We start from the raw sequence: 18,829 nt of genomic DNA, 5'->3' as shown, positions 1-18,829 counted from the left end.
TCTAAAATAGTTTCAACTAGCCGAAATCAAATAGGAACACTATAATGAACAGTAGGGTACAGTTGTAATCCTACTATAGCATCAATTACAATTCCATACGGGCGGCTGCGTCATACAAACATTGAATCTACAAACACTGAGAACCAAGGAAGTGCCGATTAAATGGGAGGTGTTGCTACTGGCCAATGGTTTGACAGGACTAAAATAGAGCCGTATATCAGAGATGAGACCTGAGTTTCACGCAAAGATTTGCGTCTAAACCAAACGGGAGGACGTGGCGTGAACAGTGCCAGCCTAGTGTAGGCAACTTTTATCGTAGCCTACTTTTTGTTTTGAACGTTTTGAGTCACGAACTTGTAGCCCTACCTACTGGTCACGTCAAGTTTATTTCAAGGACTGTGTAAATGGTAATCTACCTGCATTTGAGACCATTATGATAGGCTTAGTAGCCTATAGAAAATTCAATGAAAAGTTACTATTTGACATTACTGTTAGTCTCTTTGCCCAAGAGAAATTAATGATGCAAGACTAAAAAACAAATAACAAACGTAGCCTACTGCCGATGATGTATCAGGACGCACGCAAATACAGACCGTGCAAGTCAAATTATCTGGTGGACACTGACGCATTATACCCGAGGCTGTTTGGGTTGACGACAACGTTTAGCTAAAAATACGATTGCGTTGATCGCTTACAGTTACAGTTGTAGGCTACTAGGCTGAATATAAATAAGCTGATATAACTTTTTAGGATTATTATCTGCTTTCATGTATTGGTTTAATAAGGCTTTTTAAATAGGAATATTCCTAACAAAGAACTCGTCATTTTATTCATTTCATAGCCCACTGAGAGTTGTAACTATTTCATGAAATTAACAGTCCAAAAAATTGATGTCGATGCCAAACGAGTTTATTACGTTATTCAAAAATATTCTTCAAGTTAAAATTGAATTCTTCACGAGTCTAGCTCTTGGAAGCCATCCACTCTCTTTTGCGTAACTTCAAGGATGAGCGCTGAAAAAAGAAACACAAGGAAACACAAGAAAGAGTCATGACTGTATACACTACAAGGTTGTAATGTTGTAACATAGCCACTAGATAGAGCTGTAAGTGTCTATGGCATAAACTTTGGGCGAGCGTTTCTGAATGCACTTTAGTTGTTGTGGGTAAAATCTATATCTGTAACGTGTCAAACATGTAATTTCTTACTGTCGAGGAGGTCTCTTGCTACATAACTCTTTTCCAGGTTTTGGCTCACTTCATCCATCAACCACGGGAAAAAACTGGTCTCAATATCTAGAATAAAAACAAAGTGATACATTGTAAAGTATAATAATGAAGTCAACATGAAAGCATTTTTTATCTGAATTGTATGTGGGGAAAAAAACATTAACCAATCAAGATACCACTGCTTTTCCCCACACAGCGGGATTTTGAAAAACTTGAATAATCATTATTCCGGCCTGATTTTATTTGATTACCTTCAGAGATCTAGCTGGCAACGCTATCATCGCCATTCAAATGGACAAAGCATTTGTAAGTTAAGGCATAGTTATGGTTCCACGTTGACGCAACGCAAGGGGTTTAAAGGGCTGATTATGGTCCCAGGTTCACACAACGCAAGGGGGACCCCTTATCTTCTTTCGGACCCTCCTTGCGTCCATCGCAAGGGCCTGACGTGCGCCTCCCAAAAATTGTAAGCTTCCGTGGAGGCGACACAGCCGCAAAGTCTGTGATTGGTCCACTCATTAAAACCCAACGCAGAACCATAAAGGTTCACGACTGCGTCAAAGTGTCTGCGTGGTCTTTGCGTTGCGTGAACGTGGAACCATAATCATCATAATAGTGATGATTATGGTTGATGGCTGATCCAAACAAAGGGTTGCTAGTATGTGCAACTTCACGGGAGGAGACATACTTTACAGTGTTACGCTAGGTGACCCATTGTAAAAGCAAGTGAGCAAGTTGGAGCTCCTGCCAGTAGTAAAGGGCAGCCACACCTTTCTCCACAGGGTCGTAGAAGTAGCCATGGTCCCCCAACGTGGTGTACACGGATGCCAGGAGGTCAGCCAGGTAGTGCTGGGTGAACGCCCATGCCGCAATCTTCTCCGCCGTTTCCCTTTCTTTCTCCAGCACCTCGTGCTGCTGAGCAATTCTACGCCCCTGGTGGCATAGACATTTGTTTGTTGTTTTATTTATTTACCGATGGAAGCAAGGCAAAAGTTCACGTATGCACACACACGCATGTACCGGTGATGCGCTCAAATGGTTTAGATTCAGTTTTAAAAGGGTTTTTCCTCATATCCTGTATAGGAAGTTACAAACCAAATGAAATTTCCTGGTGGGAAATATGTTTCCCTGCTAATCAACCAGTTAGGGCTAGCTAAGTAGTACTGATCTCTGAGATAAAAAAAAAGAGGCGAGAATGGAGAACAAAAAAAAGAACTCATACTAAAACTGAAACTTAATATAACAGGATCTTTCATACTAGAAATAGAAACCACAACCCTGACAAATAAAGGTGAATCTATGCTGAAGCCCTATTAAAAAAAAGAGAAGCACAATAAACATAGAAACTGATTAAAAGAATCTCAATGAAACCACACTGACCACATCTACTGGAGGTGTGTTCCATTTGGTCCTTCCTTACCTTCTCCTCGCGGCGGCGGCGCTCCTGCTCCTCCAGCCGCTGGACCTCCGCCAGCTCAGCGTCGCGGAGCTCCTGGAAGGACCGCTGCTGCGCTCGCAGGCACGCCATCTCCTCCTCCTCCATCACCTCCAGCAGGGACTGCTCCATGGTCTTCCCGACCAGCACCTCCAACACTGGCTGCACCTCCACGTCAAAGTCAAACAGCTGGAAGGGTGGAGGATAATAATTATTATTATATTATATATTACTATTATAATTGTTATTCTCATAAGCAATTACAAGTTGTTGCATTTTAAACATTCAAAATTCTAGTCACAGAGGACAGTCAGCATTTGATCCAAAGCAACATACAGTTAACTCAGGCTTTTAAGAAGCAAATAATGGCATCTTCCTCAACAACGGCACACGGCAACGTACATTGGGGATCGTGAAGCCCTTTACAGCCCTCGGACTACTGCTACTGTTAATCATTTAAAGGGTTCCTATCGTGTAAATCAGACTTATCCTTGCCAGCATGCATAAGGAGTTCATTGGGGAATATAAAAGAAGCAGAAGCACCTTGGCTGTGCAAAAGTAGAAATTGCTATACAATCCCTGAAAGACCAATCACTAAAGAGAGATTGGTTGCAGGGGAGAGTAAGTGCAGAGCTCGATAATCATGCTTAGATGATGGATTGACCCACAGATTTCAGATTGATTGTTTTGGAAATGTTTGAATGATTGAAATCGTTTGAGGAAATGACTATACTTGAGAGCAAATGATTGGTAAACACACAATGAAATGAGAGCTGAACACTGACACATCAACCGGCCACTCTGTAATCAGGGTTGACCTGGATGACCAGAATCACCGACCTCTCCATCCTTGATCTGCGTGGCTACATCTTTGCCCGTCTTTGCAGGTACAAAGAGCGGTGTCGGGGGCTTGTCGAGGAATGCGTCCGTCTGACAGTCCACATCGGTGGCCTCTATGTGATCGCTCAGTTCCTCCAGATAAAGTTCTGGAAACAAACGTATCCATATGGAGACTTCCGTTTTTTCATGGAGGTATCCTGAATGGGCATTTGTGTATTGCAAAAAAAGTCTTTACCTGTTTGTACATCAACGTGGGTTCTGCCTGCGATGGCATCCGGTGTCCTGGATCTCAGCTGCGCTCTGGCACGTTTACGAGCCATGGCTCTCTTGTGGGCCTCCCGTTGCTGTATCTCAGTGCGATCTGCAGGGGCAGGCTATTATATGGACACTTGTTAGTATGTGTGTCTGTGTTAGTAGTTAAGAACAACCGAATAGGTTTCCTTATTGCAGTGTGCAGTGTGTGGCATAAAGACATTTAATTAAGTAATTGAATTTGCTTGTACTCACAATTGGTATGATCTGTTGTGCATACGTGTTTCCCCTGACAACGCGACGGTCATACATGATGTTTCCATAATTCGTGTGTCTTTCATTGCTGTATTGTCACGACAGGACAAGTGGAGATGCATTTAATTAACAACACATTGAATTAGTCGAATTTCTCTAACCCAAATGTAAAAACCCAAGTGTAGTCTTAACGTCAGCTCTTTTATCTTATGTTATTGTTGCCTTTATAAAATAGTTGGTTTCCCGTCTGAGGCCATGTAACAAGTAATCTTTTTATTTTTTTGGTTTACGTAATAAATAATAAATCTGAATTATTACAAAGAACGTGTCCCGCTTACTTCTCTGCTGGGTTTTCTCTGTATTTCGTGCGGTTCTGGACTGGTCTTGGGCGACTTGAGAAGGTGTAGGTGCCGTTTAAAGACTCTTTCTGAGTCGGCAACACGGAGCTCATTGTTCAAACTAGAAACGATTCATACAAGGTGGAATAATGTTGGATAAAAGCGATATTGAAGAAAAACAATCGATCGGTGAAGTAGATGCTTGAAAACATGGCCGAGTGGAGAATAAAAACAAACGTGAGTGTCATAGCAACCGTATCTAGGATACGGTGACGCGACTTCCTCTTTGACCACGCACACGTGGGCCATATAAACATAAGGTGCATCATAAATCATACATTTATATACATATTTGACAAAAACATAAAGTCGAAATCTATGACTGCTAAAATAAAACGTTAAGAAATGATATGTATCTTAATCTCAAATATCAATCAAACAATACAAAATGCACAGCCTGTTGCGGATGAAAGCGCGGATTTCATAGGCTAGCATAGGCTGCAGCCTAGGGCCAGAACAGAGCTATGGGCCAGACTATTTTAAAATATTTAAATTTACTTAATATGAAAGCATCCTTGACCCCTATTGGCGAATAATAAGAAACGTACATTTAAAAAAATTAAGCCTGGTTAGAACTAGCGCCAACTTCCACTTGAGGCTAAAGCCGTTCCATCAACGCAGTTCAGCCGCGCATTGCTCAGGTTAGTTCAAACCAGGCTCACGTTATCGTGGATTACGCGCGTTCACGAGACCAGAACCGTGAATGTCGAATCATGGATCAAATGTCCGAAAAGGACCGAGCGGGATCTTTTCCAGCGGCGAACAGAAGCTGCTTGTGGAGGTCTATGAGGAGTACACGCATATAATAACTCAAAAAGGGAACACCGTTACCATTAATAGAAACAGGGAGGCTATCTGGCACAAAAATCGGCGATCTGTTGAATGCATAAGTAGTATTAAGCGTAACATATTTTAATTTAATATTGACCATAGATTTAAAAGCAGGGAGATAATCCTTGACCACTTTGGCAGGTGCATGGGAGTGGGGAGGAGCAAGAGTGAAAAGGGAATGTTTCATTTTTAAAGTCAATGAGGAAATGGGGAGGATGGAGTTTGGGGAGGAGGGGGTGGCCCCGGTAATGTACTGGCCAACTATACCACCATGGATTCTGCCAGTGCCAGAGATAGATATAAGTGTGTTAGCTCATGAGAGAACTGCAACAGTTGGGGGAATTGTAAAGGAAAGACTAAATAACACGTGGGGACAGTACATACAAATATACACTGATGGGGCTCAAGACCCAAGGACTGGGAAGTCAGGGTTTGCTTTTTGCATCCCAGATTTGGATGTTGTTAAGTATAGGCGACTGTCTGAGGGGGTTTCAGTTTACACCACAGAGCTGCTTGCAATAATCTGGGCTATGAAGTGGGTGGAGGAGGTCAGGCCAGGGCCAGTTGTGATATGCTCTGACTCTGCTTCAGTGCTGATGACATTGAGGGAGGAAGGGCTTGGAGCCAGGGCAGACCTCATGGCGGAGCTTCTTACCCTGATGTACAGGATTGAGCAGGTGGGAGAGTCAGTGGGATTTATGTGGGTCCCAGCTCATGTGGGGATAGAGGGGAATGAGCTAGCTGATGGGGCAGCAAAAAGGTCTTTAAGAAGGGAAGAAATCGATGTAAAAGTGAGGCTGGGGATAACTGAGTGTAGGTCAATCATTAAAAAGAACATCATGGCTGTGTGGCAGGAGAAGTGGGATAAGGAAAAGAAGGGGAGGCATTACTACAGCTTGCAGAATAGAGTGACAAAAAACCAGTGTTTTTTGGGAAAGGAAAGGAGGCATACAGTCATGATGACCAGACTGAGGCTGGGGCATTGCGGACTCGCATGGGACCTACAAAAACTTGGGAAACATGAAAATGGACTATGTGGAGTGTGTAAAAAACAGCAAACAGTGAAACATATCCTGATGGAATGTACTGGTCTCACTCGACAGAGGGAACATCTGTATGCAGCTGTGGAAAGCCTGGGAACAGCACCGGTTACACTAAAGAGCCTTCTAAATCCCACAGAGAACCAGCCTGGGACTATAAAAGCTGTCCTGGACTTCATAACGGCCACTGGATTACTCCTATGGAAATAGGATGGACTGACTGCGTCTGAAATATATATATATATATATATATTTATTTATTTATTTATGTATTTTTAATTTAATTTAATTTATTTATTTATTTTTGTTTGGTGGTTTATTTATTTATCTAATTATTTGGCCTGTGGGTGGCAGCAATGTGCCGCAAAGGCATACAGGCTGCCGGAAATTAAAAGAAGAAGAAGAAGAAGAAGTGTCTGGAGGTGCCACAATTGTGTTTCCTCGTTACTTCCGGCTACGCCCCTCCAGTCAACCGGCTGCCGGTATGTGGACGCGTATGCGTACCGATGCGTTGACTATGTAAGGGCCCTTAGCAACTAACCACAGGAAATGTTATTACCAATCTACAGTGTGTGAATTCTCAAAGTACTTTATTTTCTGTGATAACAGTCAATGTCTGTACCACATAATCTCTAGTTGGGAAAAATAAGGGAGTAAAGTAGGTTTCAGGAAGTGAGCGAACACTCACTAATGCTACACACTAGCTATAAGACACTAGTTTATAGTGAGCAGTAGTTTGAGTGAACAGACAGACAGATATGGTTGGGTCCATGTCACGTAAGGACAACTTTTAAAATGGGTTAGAAGATAATAAAAACCAGTAAAGTAATCAGTGGGTGTTTGTGTTTGACCTTAAGGTTATTTTTTTTAACTCAAAGTGTATAGACTGCCAAACATTACATAACTGAATGTTCTCTCTCACATATACTTCAATCAATGAGAAATGACACTTTCTACTATAGTGGAATATAGTATAGTGGAAAAGCATGAGTTAAGAGCTGGAGATCTTCTCTTTCTATCATGTGATGGTGCTCCGAGTAACTGTTCCAGTATTACCTGGCTGATCAGTAAGAACACACCTGCTGTAGCATTGTTTGAAAATGGGAAGGTTAAGTCTGAAGGCAACAAAGATAGACTTCATGTTACAACTGAGTGTTCTCTGGAGGTAAAGCTTTTGAGAAAGGAAGATGAAGGTCTTTACACCTGCAGATCCTCCCATCAGGAGGACATGTTGATCATGCACGCCATAATCTAGAGCTAATAAGTATTTATATTTTAATCTATTGACCTAAATTAACACTTTTGGGTTAAAGCCCTTCCATGAGAATGATGTGACCTTGAGTTTTGAGAATCCTGTGTGACTATGAGATGAACTGTTGACAGTTTCTGCTGTGGTAATTCGTTTTTTTTTGGTATGAAGAGTGGTTTGGAGGCAGAAATCATAATATCTGTTTTCAGAGAGATATGTAGACATGATGTTATGTTTGTATATATATTATATTTCTATTAGTTAATTTCTCTTTTTCAACCTTATGTGTCAGAAAGAGTGATTAAGATAAGTTGATTACTAATTCAATGTTTGTCTTTGTTTTGACATCGCTTTTAATCCACAAGTAGCAGCCAGCACATCAACACCAAACACAAGTACAGTGATTGCTATTGCTATTCTATCTCATGGTGCCCTGTTTAAACATTTACAACATTGACACTTGCAGTTGGTACTGCTATTTGTTTTTTGGTTATTATTTTGGTAGTGACGTTAAATAAGTGAGATTTAGAGGCAGAATCTGAAAAAAAATATAGCTTAATATGAATGTAGTTTTAACTGTTTAACTGTAAGATTCTTTTACAGTAGAGGAATTAGAGGTATAGTTATTTAGGTCTTATAGTTTAATAAGAAACAACACCGAATTAATCATGACTGAGTAAAATGTGACGCTGTAGGAACATGAATCTCACTTTGTTAATTTTGTTCTCATGACACATAGCCTGTTTACATGTTTAATGTTTGTATCTATATGTGTTATTCTGTGAACTTTGGTAGTGTGAGTCAAAGTGGCCAAAGGAATGTGTTTCAATTATCATGTTTTCAAGTGCGGTTTCAGCCCAAAATAAATACTTCCCATTTTGCAGTATCAGAATGTGAGCATATGAACAACTAACAACAGCAATAAATAAAGCTATGAATCACTAGCAGTATGTCCTACAGGTCATACGTCTTCTATATCCATGTGGGTTGCTAATGAATCTCAATTGGTAAATGGACTCATTTTTATAGTGCTTTTCTAACATACGGCTTGCATCAACCATGCAAGGGAACAGCCACTGTCGTGGAGCAGTTGAGGTTATGTCAGGTGTCTTGCTCAGGGAAACCTTGTCGCTTAGCTAGGAGGAGCTGGGAGTCAAACCAGCAACCTTCCAGTTTCCGTCTGACCTGCCCTCCCTGCTGGACTGCTGCCAGTCCATGAATGAACTCTTAACCTAAACTCTTCTTGTGTTGCAGCTGGGCCTGCTACAGAACCACCGTCCCAGGGGTTAGCGTTAGGAGTCGGGGTAGAGCTGGGTACAGCGGTCCTGTTGATCGTGGGCCTGGTTCTCCTCATTCACTGGAACAGAAGGAGAGTTGAGAGGAGACCATTGACACCATCTATTCACTGTTTATATCACCATGGAAACATTTACCGTCACTTTCTGTTCACAGGAAACCAGACACCAAAAGATACGATCATCGTGAGTTTGAAACACAAAACTTAACTATTTGGGTGTGTTACAATAAATAAAGGTGGGTAAGGGGTTTTATGTCCTGTGTAGTAAGATAGGTAGCTAGAAAATAGGCTGAAAACCCTCTGGTCAAAGTTAGTAGGGGGCGCTTCATGTTAGCATTGCTACAACAAGTAGCATTATTACAACAATATAGCGGAAGTTACAACAAGTAGGTTGTGTAAACCAGTGTTTCCCAACCTCTGGGTCGGTCCCCACTTTGGGTCGCTAGATATTGATATGGGATCGCAAGAGATGACTTATGAGCTTTAGATATTTAATGATCCATTTTTGATTGAAAAAGAGACAATGATACATGGCCAAACAACTACTAAATCCCGGTGTCACACATTCACTGGGACATTATAATTATAACCAGACGTTGTTTGGGTTGACCAAAGCAGATGCACCATAATGTAAGAAGTGGGGGTCACAATATAATTCTGACCTAAAAAAGGGGACCACTGGCGAAGAAGCGGTCGGGACACCACTGAAGAGTCACTGGGTTCCTGTATTGGGTGCAGGGTCTGAACTCTATCAGGGACGTCCTGCCAGTCAAAGGCCCAGGAGGCGTTCATGACAAGGTCAGACCCTTTCATCTTACACACACACACACACACACACACACGTCCTGCCGCAAATTATCCCTGTAATTATGATATTACATAAAAGAAACAGCATATATTAATTAAAATGGGATGCAAGTAATTGAATAGAACATCATATAAGTCTCTGTTTGGAGTATGAATCGAATCCGTCTAACTCCACAACTCCTGACCATGTCACAGCATCTCAGTGTGGACGGAGATCAGGGCGGAGGTCCAACATACGCCTCTATTGTCCTGCCTGAGGGACAGAGGAGCGTGGCTACAGCACAGGTAAACTGTCTCCTGGAGTGGAAGCATACCACAAGAAGTCAATATTAATAACGGCTGTAATGAATGTCATTATTTTAAAGTAGTATTATTTTGTTGTCCCAACGTGTCACTACTCATATGTGTGTCTCAGCATATGATGTTATGACATAATCGTGTCACGTGACAGCATATGATGCCGTGACATATCATGTCGCTGCATACATGTTGTCGTGACATATCATGTCAAGGCTTTCACACTACCTGGCTCTCCTACCTCGTCACAGCATAGCACAGCGCATCATGTCATGGTGTGGGATACCATGGAATGCATCATATCACAACAATTCATAGACTAAACTGATGGGGTATGTGAAAAAGTAGGCCTAGAAACATCCATTGCTACAGTGAAACCGTAAAAGGAAAGTTTACAGTGTGTAAATGTGTTTTAAGTGAGGGGTGCGAATCTAGGGTTTTAGCTCATGCTTTTTTATTTTTGAGTTGCTTTGTTCTACATGACACCTTCTTCTGTTTTGGCATTATGTCGAGTGAGTAAAGTGTGGTGAGCTTTATATTAAAGATCTCTGCAAGGAAATGCCTGTGTTAATGTTGACTTGAGAAACCTGCTTTCTGCAGGTTTGAGATGAGCAATTCTAAATATATATATATATATATATATAATTATATATATAATTTATATATATAATTTCCTGTTGATTACCTGTTTACTACTTACACATTTGAACGCAATGAAAATAATACAACATGCCTGCTCATCACCATTGTGCATTATGTTATCATTTGGTCATGACATTGAACTGATATTCAATAAATTTCATTTCACATGTAGGCTACTTCCTATGCTATTAAGCGTTAGCAAAGGTAAACCATCATATTTTTGTATCACTGATGAGATGTCATAACAAAAAAAAAGGAAATGCTATTATTTGCCATCTACACAATTTACTTTTCAACATGTTTTAACACTCCATGTCTGTACCAAATAATCTCTTGTGTGGAAAAAAAAAGGGGAGAGTAAAGAGGTTTGAGGAAGTGAGAGAACACTCGCTATAAGAAGCCTTGCACTCCACAGTGAGCAGTCGTTTGAGTTATCAGACAGACGGACAGATATGGGCAGTAATCTGTCATCCATCGGTAAGGACAAAAAAATTTAATATACAAAATAGTAAAACTAGAGAAGTTATCAGTGGGTGTTTGTGTTTGATGGCCCTGAAGTTATTTATTCAAATCAAAAGGTGTATAGTTTGCTAAACATTACATAACTGATTGTTCTCTCTCAAAGGTATCCTTCCAATCAATGACAAATTTGACAAAGTCACTTTCTCAGATCATGGAAGAACAAAGTTTAGAGCTGGAGATTGTGTCTCTCTATGATGTTATGGGGCTCTGAGTGACTGTTCCAGTATTGTGTGGCTGTTCAGTTACAACAATGAAAATGCTACAGAAATTGTTGTAAAATTGAAGGTTAAGTCTAAAGACAACAAAGAAAGACTACATGTTACAAGGAAGTGTTCTCTGGAGGTGAAGCGGTTGAGAAAGGAAGATGAAGGTCTTTACGTCTATAGATCCTTCCCATCATCAGATGTATGGGTTAATCATGCAAACCATAATTAATTTTAATCTATTTTAATCTACTTACCTACATGAACAATTTTGAGAATCCATGAGAATGATATGACCTGTGTAGTGTTTCAATTATTAATATTTGAATATAGTGTCATGGATCCTCTGATTGAGGTTTAAGAATCCTGTGTGACTATGATATGAACTGTTGACAGTTAAAATAGATATTTAAATATTATTGTATTATTTATACATATTTAAATGTTAAATCTTTATTCATGTAGACAGTTTCTTACGTCATTTATTTCTTACAATTTTATAGACTTCAAGTCTCTTGGACTTCAGTTATTATCAGTGAAATATCTGTCCCACACACACACACACACACCAGCAGGACAAAACCCTCCAACCTGTTGTAAAAGGATATGTTTGAAGCATAGTTGTAAATAGTGATTAAGATAGTTTCTTACACCATATTTCTCTTTTTTTTCCCATTCAATATATCAGTTTAATTTATTTTATTATTTTATTGCTTAAATTCTCATATGTATGTTTAGTAATTCCATGTTGGTCTTTGTTTTGTCTTTGCTTTTAATCCATTCATCTCTTATCTTGTGGAGCCGTGTTTCAAAACGGTGTCTTTATCTGTCATGTAACTCTGAGGACTTGGTAGTGGAGGTCCCAGTCAATGAATGAATGCTAGAATTAGGAACCTGACAATCTCTAACAGGATCACCACCAAAGTATGATGAAAACACCCCACATTCTGCAGTTAGCTGTAAACATATTTTTTGTTGTTTTGTTTTGTGTTTAGTTACATTTTAGACATCAACTTCAGTTATTAATCAATAAAATATCTGGCCCACAAACACACATCAGCAGGACAAAACTCTCAACCCTTGTCTAAAATGTTTTTTTTTAAGCATATTTGTTGTAAAGAGTTATAGTGATGGTTTACTAATTCCACGTTTCTCTTTGTTTTGTCATTGCTTTTGCCACATGGAGCAACAAGCACAACTTGCACAAGCACATCCAAACCAACCGCTACCACGGTGAAAGGTATTTCATCTCTATCGCGTGGCGCCATGTTTCAAAACAGTGTCTTTATCTATCATGTAACTCTGAGGACTTGGTAGTGGAGGTCCGAGTGGCCTAGCATGAGGAACCTGTGAATCTCTGACAGCATCTCCAATAAAGTATGATGAAACAATCGCACATTCTTTTGTTATATCTGTAAACCTGGATAAAACTCCATGCTTGTCTAAAATTATGTATTTTTTTGTTGTTTCCTTATTTGTTGTAAGGAGTGAATTATATACAGTTGTTGACTTCTAATTCCATGTTTCTCTTTTCCATTGATTTTAATCCACAAGAAGCCAGTGCCAGCACAGCAGCAAGGACCTCAACATCAACAACAACCACACATACACTGAGCGGTATTCTATATCATGTTTTTGAATGGTGTCTTTCTATCCATCCCTGTCACTCTCTGGACTTGTAGCATCAAGTTATGTCTTCTAACTATCTAACCATCACCACAACCAACACTAGTAAACCATCACACTTCCTAATTCTGTTTCACAGAAACACAGAGCTGGCCAGACATGTACTATGTACAAGCGATGGCTGAGTTGATACGTTTTTTGATATAGTTAAGAGGTTTTCAGTTATCATAGTTAAGCCAAAGACAAAACTAAGGTCATTATGAGTAACATGTGACACTACAGACCCAGGTATGTGTTCTAAGAATCTGACAATCTCTCACTGCATCACCAACAAACGTTTTCCCAATTTGTTCCGAATCCAAAAATACTTGCCCTTGCACAAAACCAAATTGAAATTCTGGCCGAGTGTGACCCGACTTAGAGCCACTAACAACAACAAAGCATGTGTGCAAGTGTTACAACAGAATCTGCATAATTTCTAAATGAGAGACAACTGTATGAATCTCTATTTAGTCACTTTAGCAGATGCTTTTAGATGCTGTTATTAAGGAGCAGGGATTTGTTGCAGCTTGCTCAAGGACGCCATGACAGTCAGGCTGTGTAGTGTGGACATTGGGGTTGGAACCCAGAACCTCTTTATCTGTGAGTCAAACACCTTAACAAGTAGTTGACAACTAATTCCATGTTTTCTTTGTTTTGTCATTGATTTTAATCAATGACAAAACAAGGAGCAGCCAGCCCCAGCCCAGCAGCAAGGCCCTCAACATCCACACAAACACTTACCACACATACATCGAATGGTATTTCATCTCTTTTTTGTGGTGCTGTTTCAAAATGGTATTCTTTCTTAATCTGTAGATTTAGATCACGTAAATCATCAACATATGTGTTGTAGCGGTCTGACAATCACCACAGCCAACCCTATGAAACCATCACACTTCCTACTTCAGTTTCACATGAACACAGAGCTGCCCAGTAACGAAGGCCTGCTTCATTAACCACAACCATTGCAGCATGTCTGCAAACTAGTTTGGGTGGGATGTAGCCTGGGAACAACACAAATCTGAGCTCATGTTTTATTTGCTATTTATATGCACCATTTGCATTTGTGAAAACCACAAGCACCCATCCAACCAACCCCAACTAAGGTGAAAGTTATTTCATCTCTATCATGAGAAGCCATGTTTCAAAATGATGTCTTTAGCCATCATGTAACTCTGAGGACTTAGTAGTGGAAGTCAGTCATTTGGGTCACTTGCAGTTAGTGCTGCTATTTCACTTGTGGTATGCTTTTTTTGCTGTTAAAAATAAGTGAGGCAGAATCTGCATTAAAATACATGGTTATCGTTTCAATGGTTTTTAAATATTTTCCTATAGTAAAGAGGTTTTTCGTTACGTTCGTTACGTTTTCACAACTTCATGAGCACACAAAATACTTCCCCATATGCTGTGACAGAGATGAATGTCTGGCCACATGTGAACCGATGGCTACAGCAACACGCCTGCAAATGCAACGGATGTGAGATATCGAATCTGCATAATTTATAAAGAGCATGAACAAACACATTTTCATAAAAGTGAAATGTGGGGTTCAAACTGGGGTTCAAACCACTATAAAAACTAGGATAATATTCAGTATTCTATCATCAAATATTTAACATAGTATGTCTGTTTTAACCTTTAGTCATTTTCTATGGTTTCCAACATAGGTCCCATGCAGGTTCTTTCAATTCATCTGAGATACTGTCAACTATGAAAGAGAGGAAGGTAAACTCTTTCTGTGTTGCAGATGGAGTTATAGGAGCAGGGTTAGCAGCAGGGATAGCGCTGGGTACAGCGGTCCTGTTGATCGTGGGCCTGGTTCTCTTCATTCGCTGGCACAGAAGAAGAGGTGAGAGGAGACCATTGACACCATCATGAGGTCATGTCTACATCTGTCTACTCACTGTTTATATCACCATGGAAACATTCACTGTGGCTTTTTTCTTCACAGGAAACAAGAGGCCAAAGGACACCACAACCATTGTGAGTTTAAAAGACAAAACTTAAACTATTTGGTTGAATAATAAATAGCATTAAAACCATGTAGCTCAATATTAGTAGGGGGGCATTCCGTGGTTATAATGCTACACAACGTAGCATTGTGTAGCACCTTGAAGTTGGCTTGAAGTCACTATAATCACTAGACTATCCTGCAGGCCTACTCTATCATCCTATTTATACAGAAAGTCTGCTTGGGACGAAATAATAATGTGATAACAAGTAGCATTATTACAACAATATAGTTTACAACCAGTGGGCTTATCATCATTACTACAATACAGCATCAGTTATAACCATTGGGTTGTGTAAACCAGGGCTTTCCAGCCTCTGGGTCGGTCCCCACTTGGGGTCGCTTGATATTGAAATGGGGAAATGGAGATTTATAAGCTATAAATATCTTTATGTAATGATATCTTTTTTATAATAAAGAAAAAGCTATCATACATTGCCCTGAGCAAACTACTGCTAGGTTGAACATTCACTGTGACTTTATACCATGAACAGATGGTGATTGGGTTAAACAATGAGCAGATGCACAGAAATTTGACCTGAAAATGGGGTCATTGGTCAAAAGCGGTTGGGGACACCACCACTGGTGTCACCAGCTGATGAGTAACTGGGTTCCTGTACTGGGTGCAGGGTCTGAACTCTATCAGGGACACCCTACCAGTCATAGGAGCCCTTCATGACGAGGTGAGACTTATTCATCCTTTCATCTCACACACATATACAAATCACACACACACACACACACACACACACACACACACACACACACCTGTCCTGACTGCAATTTATCTGTTATTATGGCATGATATAAAATACACAATACATTAATTAAAATGGGATGAAATTAATTGAATTGAGGATAATACAAAGTCTGTAGAGTATGAATCTAATGTGTCTAACTCCACAACTCCTGACCGTGTCACAGCATCTCAGTGTAGACGGAGATCAGGGCGGAGGTCCAACATACGCCTCTATTGTCCTGCCTGAGGGGCAGAGGAGCGTGGCTACAGCACAGGTAAACTGTCTCCTGGAGTGGAATCATACCACAAGAAGTCAATAATAATAACAGCTGTATTGAATGTCCATAAATTTTGTCGAGACATATTGCGTCAAGGCTCTCACACCATCTGGCTCTCATACCTCGTCACAGCGGCGTCGTAGCATAGCACATCATGTCATGGTGTGGGATACCATGGAATGCATCCTATCACAACATTTCATATCACAGTTATTCCATGTCATGATATAACGTGTCATGACGTTCTGTTTCATGGTATTCCATGTCACCCTATAGGTTGAGGACGATTCCAGCGATGCAGTGACCTACTCCTCAGTGACCTACTCCTCAGTGAGGGTCTCTCCCAGATGTGGAGAGAAGGATGGTGATGTGGATGTACACTACGCCACCATCAACAAACGGGCAAAATAACAAAACGTCTTCAGATGATTATGTGATGAAACAAAGCCAGGAGAAGCCAGCAGTAGAAATTATGAATATATAAATTATAAAAAACTGTTATTGTCAATACTCCATATTTAACTTCAGGTGTAAACACATTTTGTAAACACACAAGAGGGAATTACCATTACAGGTAATTACAAATTACAAAAGATTATTAAATTAAAGTTAATCATAAATTGCACCTATTTCCCGTCTTGTATCCATGAAGGAGGCTACTACCGCATATCTTATGAAAATGCCAGTATTTAGACAGCCTTTAGAGGGCGCCATAGACTAAACTGATGGGGAATGTGAAAAAGTAGGCCTAGAACTGTTCTTATTAAACATCCATGGCTACAGTGAGACCGTATTAAAAGGAATGTTACGTTTACAGTGTGTAAATGTGTTTAAAGTGAGGGGTGCGAATCTGAGGTTTTAGCTCATGCTTTTTTATTTTTGATTTGCTTTGTTCTACATGACACCTTCTTCTGTTTTGGCATTGTGTGGTGAGCTTTATATTAAAGATCTCTGCGAGGAAATGCCTGTGTTAACGTTGACTTGAGAAACCTGCTTTCTGCAGGTTTGAGATGAGCAATTAAAAATATATAATTTCCTGTTGATTACCTGTTTACTACTTACACATTTTAACGCAATGAAAATAATACAACAGGCCTGCTCATCACCATTGTGCATTATGTTATCATTTGGTCATGACATTGAACTGATATTCAATAAATATGTTCAACAAAAATAGACGATACAACTTAATGGTTTGAGATCAGAGGCAAAGCGTTTCACATGTAGGCTACTTCATATGCTATTAAGCAAAGGTAAACCATCATATTTTTGTATCACTGATGAGATGTCATAACAAAAAAAAATGAAATGCTATTATTTGCCATCTACACAATTTACTTTACAATATGTTTTAACACTCCATGTCTGTACCAAATAATCTCCTGTGTGAAAAAAGAGGAAAGTAAAGAGGTTTGAGGTTTGAGGAAGTGAGAGAACACTCGCTATAAGAAGCCTTGCTCTACACAGTGAGAAGTAGTTTGAGTTATCAGACAGACGGACAGACAGATATGGTTGGTTCTCCGTCACACAAAGGTAAGGACAAAAAAATTGAATATACAAGATAGTATAAACTAGTGAAGTTATCAGTGGGTGTTTGTGTTTGATGGCCCTGAAGTTATTTATTCAAATCAAAAGGTGTATAGTTTGCTAAACATTACATAACTGATTGTTCTCTCTCAAAGGTATCCTTCCAATCAATGACAAATGTGATAAAGTCACTTTCTCAGATCATGGAAGAACAAAGTTTAGAGCTGGAGATTGTGTCTCTCTATCATGTGATAGGGCTCCGAGTGACTGTTCCAGTGTTACCTGGCTGTTCCGTAACAACAATGAAAAGCATAAAGAATTAGTTGTAAAGGGGGAGGTTCAGTCTAAAGACAACAAAGAAAGACTACATGTTACAAGGAAGTGTTCTCTGGAGGTAAAGCGGTTGAGAAAGGAAGATGAAGGTCTTTACGTCTGCAGATCCTTCGAATCATCAGAGGTATGGTTTAATCATGCAAACCATAATCTAGAGCTACTAAGTAAGTATTTATATTTAACCCTAACCCTAACCCTAACCCTAACCCTTACCTAGGTGAAAACTTTTGGGTTAAAACTCTTCCATGAGAATGATATGACCTGTGTAGTGTTTAAATTATTAATATTTTAATATAGTGTCATGGATCCTCTGATTGAGGTTTGAGAATCCTGTGTGACATGAACTGTTGACAGTTAAAATAGATATTTAAATATTATTGTATTATTTATACATATTTAAATGTTAAATCTTTATTCATGTAGACAGTTTCTTACATCATTTTATTTCTTACATTTTTATAGACTTCAAGTCTCTTGGACTTCAGTTATTATCAGTGAAATATCTGTCCCACACACACACACACCAGCAGGACAAAACCCTCCAACCTGTTGTAAAAGGATATGTTTGAAGCATATTTGATTTATTTTATTATTTTATTGCTTAAATTCTCATATATGTATGTTTAGTAATTCCATGTTGGTCTTTGTTTTGTCTTTGCTTTTAATCCACATGGAGCAGCAAGCACAAGCAGACCAACGACATTGAAAGGTATTTCATCTCTTATCTTGTGGAGTTGTTTCAAAATGGTGTCTTTATCTATCATGTAACTCTGAGGACTTGGTAGTGGAGGTCCAAGTGGCCTAGCATGAGGAACCTGAGAATCTCTGACATCTCCACTAAAGTATGATCAAGATATTTTTTTGTGTTGTTTTTAGTTCAATTATAGCAATTTCAGTTCATAATCAGTAAAATATTCCACCTGGAAAACTCCATGCTTGTCTAAAATGATATTTTTTAAGCATATTTGTTACAAGG

General features: G+C 39.6%; 2 protein-coding genes across 2 annotated transcripts; one reads left to right on the top strand and one right to left on the bottom strand.

Moving 5' to 3' along the window:
• Positions 1-954: 954 nt before the first annotated feature.
• rsph3 (radial spoke head 3) lies at positions 955-4,462 on the bottom strand (the record flags this gene model as incomplete). Its single annotated transcript, XM_084483923.1, has 8 exons — positions 955-1,013; positions 1,209-1,295; positions 2,000-2,162; positions 2,650-2,853; positions 3,505-3,650; positions 3,740-3,878; positions 4,012-4,099; positions 4,350-4,462. The coding sequence occupies 8 exons, from the start codon at positions 4,460-4,462 to the stop codon at positions 955-957; spliced, it is 999 nt and encodes a 332-aa protein (XP_084340049.1).
• An 8,389-nt stretch (positions 4,463-12,851) lies between these two features.
• LOC311364170 (uncharacterized protein) lies at positions 12,852-16,823 on the top strand. The gene is made up of 5 exons (XM_084484186.1): positions 12,852-14,814; positions 14,917-14,948; positions 15,606-15,659; positions 15,901-15,990; positions 16,270-16,823. The coding sequence occupies exons 1-5, from the start codon at positions 14,676-14,678 to the stop codon at positions 16,402-16,404; spliced, it is 450 nt and encodes a 149-aa protein (XP_084340312.1). The 5' UTR covers positions 12,852-14,675; the 3' UTR covers positions 16,405-16,823.
• Positions 16,824-18,829: the final 2,006 nt, after the last annotated feature.

This window comes from Micromesistius poutassou, assembly GCF_964030765.1.
Source record: "Micromesistius poutassou genome assembly, chromosome: 19".
NCBI lineage: Eukaryota > Metazoa > Chordata > Actinopteri > Gadiformes > Gadidae > Micromesistius > Micromesistius poutassou.
Note: the sequence above shows the minus strand (reverse complement) of the source record. Positions and strands in the feature narration are given on the sequence as shown.

Coding starts and splice junctions, on each gene's coding strand:
- LOC311364170 (XM_084484186.1), top strand. CDS start 14,676: ATGAAAGAGAGGAAGGTAAACTCTTTCTGTGTTGCAGATGGAGTTATA. Junction 14,949..15,605: donor CAAAGGACACCACAACCATT/GTGAGTTTAAAA, acceptor TACTGGGTGCAG/GGTCTGAACTCTATCAGGGA. Junction 15,991..16,269: donor GGAGCGTGGCTACAGCACAG/GTAAACTGTCTC, acceptor GTCACCCTATAG/GTTGAGGACGATTCCAGCGA.